At 36.9% G+C, this 4,620-nt stretch overlaps 1 protein-coding gene across 1 annotated transcript; it reads right to left on the bottom strand.

The window, feature by feature from the left end:
- Positions 1-717: 717 nt before the first annotated feature.
- On the bottom strand, positions 718-1,566 carry LOC107530693 (protein phosphatase 1 regulatory subunit 3A-like). The gene has a single exon (XM_016204585.1). The coding sequence runs from the start codon at positions 1,564-1,566 to the stop codon at positions 718-720; it is 849 nt and encodes a 282-aa protein (XP_016060071.1).
- Between the last annotated feature and the right edge of the window lie 3,054 nt (positions 1,567-4,620).

The raw sequence follows: 4,620 nt of genomic DNA, 5'->3' as shown, positions 1-4,620 counted from the left end.
TAATAATGAGGAGTTGTATACCAAATCTCTAAACTATAAAGCTGAATATTTTTATTTCTAGCTGAATATTTTTTAAAATTCTGCTCCATTTACTTTTACTAACTTATACTACTTTGTGTTCCATGTTGTATTTGGTTATAATTATGTTATTATGTTGTATGTGTAATTCATACATCACTCACATGCTTATGTCTTGCTCTTCATCATTAAAGCCATAGCTTTTATGATTTAACTTGACATGTATCTCTCCAAACAAAAATGTGTTGCAGCTTTTAGGGGAAGTCTAAAAATTTCTGAGCACTAGGTACATTGAAATGCAGTTTTATGTTGCTCAGAAATGTTTTGAAATATGACGAAAACATTTCAAAACTGCTGAAAATAAATATACTTTAAATGACAAAATAAATAAGCTTACATGTTAAGAATCTGGATTCTATAATTTCAATTTTAGCAATTTACATCTCATTAGACAAGCTATATACACATTGCATTACCCTTCCAACCATTGCATTATACCATATATTTTTCCTTATATTTGCAGGAGAAATAACACAGTGCAATTATTTAAATAACATTTACCTTGTTAAGGCCTAACAGCATTGTTTTATACATAACAAGCTGTATATTTTAAAACAGAATGCTATCTCTTAACAGCACATGAAATAATGACATAAAAAGCTTTAAGATTTTAAAGAGTAAAGAATGTAAGATATATTCTCACCTTGATTTCACCTTTAAGCAGCCTTTTATTTGTCTGTTAGGAAATTCTTCCCAAGATTTCACAGGCTTCAGTTCTTGTTCTTTCTTTTGACAGACTAATACATAATTTGTGCCATTATTATTTGACCAAAATGTACCAACAGAAGTTTCATAACGTATACAAAACTCAACTTTCCTGCCATCTTTTTGATAAGGAGGAACCAATGAAATCTTAAAGGAGAACTGGTCAGTTTTACCATCACATGAATTTGGGACATATTCTGCTAAAATGTCAAAATGTGTCTTCCAGTCATCTAAGGACATTCTCACATATACTAACTTCTCAAAAGAAATATTTAAAACTCGAATAATGCCCTTTACACTTGTAGATCCAGGAAGATACTCAGCTGACTCCAATATTGCTTTCTGTTCTTGAAGTTGTTGCATAAGATCTTTTGAAGAAGGCAAGTCAAATAGTGGAGATAAAACATATTCTTCTGGGTGGAAAATCTCCTTTCTTAAGTTGAAATTTGTTAAAATATTTGGTAAATCCCAACAATCAAATTCTTTGACAGATACAAGATTAAATCCAAAGGTGTCAGCAAATGAAACTCTTCTAGTACCTGAAGATGGAGTGTCGAGATACATATCTTCAGAAGAATCAGAACCGCGTCTCCTAGGTTGAGGGGAGAAACCAGGTTTAAAAGTAGCTTTAACTTCTTCATCTTCAGAAAGAGAATCAGATAAATTAGGAACTTCTAAAAAGGTATTTTTGCTAATCTGACTAGGTTCTTCAGAAGGCTCCATTGGGCTCTCTGATATCAAATAAGAGAACTGAACAACTAGTAAGGCTGATATGCGAGACATGGGTGCTTGAACAAGTATAACATTACAGTTGACATTACAAGAAGGAGTCAGCTCTATAAATAGGTTCGTTGGTATGTAAACTATGCCAGCTTGCCTCCAAAGGCCTTTAATATAATGACATCCATGTTACAAATTTAACTCTTAGTTTTTAAAGTTGCATGTGTTTATCAGCTGAATTCTAGAGACAGTTTGCTGTGCTAAAAAATCTAAAACTTAAGAATAAAAATGTTGTTTTATATAGTTGTTCTTGAAAATAAAATCCTGGCCCATTTATTTTAAAAGAAAATAAATGTAGTATCACAATACTAAATATGTAGTTTGAGCTAAACCAATCCATTGGAGCAGGCAAGCACAATAGAAGAGAACAAGAACATTTAGAGAACTGAAAATATCCAGTACCTAATAATAATAATAGCTACCATTTATAAGTGACTTATAATGTAAAATGTGAACTATAAAACAGTTGAATAGAAGTGCTGGGAGCACTGAGAAAGGAAACATGATTTAAATGAAGATGGTATCATTTAAATTAAACCATGAGGGGCAGATAAGACATCAACATGCAGGACTGAAGTGAGAAGGATTTTCCAAGTGGGAGAAATAGCATGAGTCAATGCCTAGAACAAATAATTAGTCAAATACATTATTTTAAACATTTGTAAATTTTTTAAAAAGTTAATCCATGGAAAAATACACATATGTAATGTGTTATTGACTTGAAAATATAAGTAAGCAATGGTAAGCCTTGCCCAGGAGTAAAATATTTTTGTAGAATAAAATGTTCATCTTTGGCAAATTTACATTTCATGCCCAAAAAAGAGAACTTACATCTTGAAGTTCAATGTGAGTTTTAAAGTGGGAAAAGCTTCTTTAGATTCTCATTTTTGTGTGTGTTAATTTAAAACCCACTTTGGGGACAGCAATGGAGTAAAAACCTATAAAAATTTTAGATGCTTTGACTCAGAATGCTCCAGCTAAAAATCTGACTTATCAGTATGGGACAAGTATACAGAGATAATTGTAGATATATGCTTATAACAGGCTTTTTTTTTTAACTCTAGAAATACCCATCAATAGGTAACTGAATAAATAATACTACATCCATATGATAGAATACTTTACAGTAATTAAAAAGGTTAAAGTAGCACTTTATGTGTTGAAATAAAAGATAACCAAGATAAGTGGAAAAAAATGTGTACATATATGTGCATAGAAAATTCCTGGAAAGACCAAAGATACTATAGTCAGTGGTTATTTTTAACCACAACAGTTAACAGTTGTACTGGGAAAAAATTATTTATTTCAGCTTAAAGTCTTCTGTACTGTTTGAAATGTTAGCCATGAGCAAAATATTTTTTCAATTTATCTTCAACTGAAATAAATTTAAATATGTTTGAGAGTCAAAGATGGCTGCAGGGTAGGTGGAAGCAACACTCACCTGCTCCTGGCCCCAAACAGGATTTAAAGCTAAATTATAAAACCATCAACCTAAATAACCAACTGAAGGCTAGCTGAACTAAAATATTATAACCTGGGATTTACAGAAGAAGCCACACAGAAACTGGTAAGAAGGACAGAAACACAGAAAAGGATGGCCCCGCATCCATGTGCAGTGGCTGAGGATATCTCAGCTGCAAAAATAACTCCCCCTAGGAGTATAGGGTCTCAATCCAGAGCAACAAAACTGAGAAGAGAAGCCCACATAGCAACTGGTGGTGAAAATAGGTGGATATTCAGTCCACTTGGGAGAGAAGTGGGTCTTATAGAGACCCAGATGCCACCTTCCCAAGATTGAGCACTTCTGTTACAGCACCAGCCTGTGAAGTGCACTGCCTGGCCCTCCAACTACTGGAGACACCACTCTGCTATGCTCGGGTCCTGCGAAGATGTCTGTTAGTTGCAGTAAACAGGGACCTTTGGGGTGCTTTTTTTCTAGAGAAGCTCTTGGCAAAGACTCAGACAGTAATTAAACTGTGTAGCTTTGGAAATGGGATTATTCTTACCCATCTCAAGGGCACTTCTGCTCCCTCCTCTACTAGTTGAATCACTTGACCTACTCTTCCACTCTGTGGGCCTGCCCTGTTGAGTTCATTCATGCAAAGAGATCAGAGTACTGCACAGTGCTAGGACTTTACAAGAGTATCAACTGGAGAGACATTTGTTTGATAATCAGACAGGCAAGATCTGGTGCAATTGTTGATGGTGCAATTTCTACATCTCTTGTGAGCTCATATCTTGCTATCCTGGGAAGAGGAAGAAGTGCCTGCTGTCTTCCTACAGGTTTTCCAGCACCACCCGAAACAAGAGACTCTTTGGATCTGTCCTCCCAAGTCCCATTGGCTACTCCCTGCTTAGCTCAGTTAAGTGGGAGAAAGGTGTTCTGCTTGGGGCTAGGACATTTGGAGTGTGTGTCCCTCAAAAGCTATTGTCTGGGGCTGGAACAAAGTACTTGACCCCCTCCTGCAGGCTCAGCCAGCACCACCTCCAACTGGAAATTTTAAAAATCTGTCCTCCCCATCCCAGGTTGCTCTGCCCTGCTGAGCTTGTTCCTACAGAGAAAATGGCTGGCTGAACCCAACCTGAACCTATTGTATGCTCCTCCTGGGGGAGCTGAAGTTAGAGACTCTGGCAGAAACTGAGTGATGTGACTCTAGAATAAGGGCCATTTTCCCTTCAATGAATGCCTGACTGTGCAATGCCTTAATAGACGAACCACTAGCCCATTCTCTTGACCTTGATCATCCTGCACTTCCAAACTCAAGAACTGTGGAAGCCTCTATGCATGGAGACCAGCCTTGGCCCACTCTACAGCCCTTCTTCAGAAGGCTCTGGAGGAAAACCAGGCAACCTCAGAGGGAGGCCAAGTAACTGACAGGAGAAGGCTGACCTCAGGTAGCCTAGTACCTCTTATAAAAGTGCCCCCACATTTAAGGTAGAGGAAGCTGACCCTCCTATACACACCAAAGCCAAATAGATGTAACCACAAGGGGAGAATAGCTAGGTAGCTCCAAACAGGTAGCCCAAGTCCAGTTAAACACAATGCCTGAAATTAAC

This window comes from Miniopterus natalensis, chromosome 10 (genome assembly GCF_054644295.1).
Source record: "Miniopterus natalensis isolate mMinNat1 chromosome 10, mMinNat1.hap1, whole genome shotgun sequence".
Lineage (NCBI taxonomy): Eukaryota > Metazoa > Chordata > Mammalia > Chiroptera > Miniopteridae > Miniopterus > Miniopterus natalensis.
Note: the sequence above shows the minus strand (reverse complement) of the source record. Positions and strands in the feature narration are given on the sequence as shown.

Coding starts and splice junctions, on each gene's coding strand:
- LOC107530693 (XM_016204585.1), bottom strand. CDS start 1,566: ATGTCTCGCATATCAGCCTTACTAGTTGTTCAGTTCTCTTATTTGATA.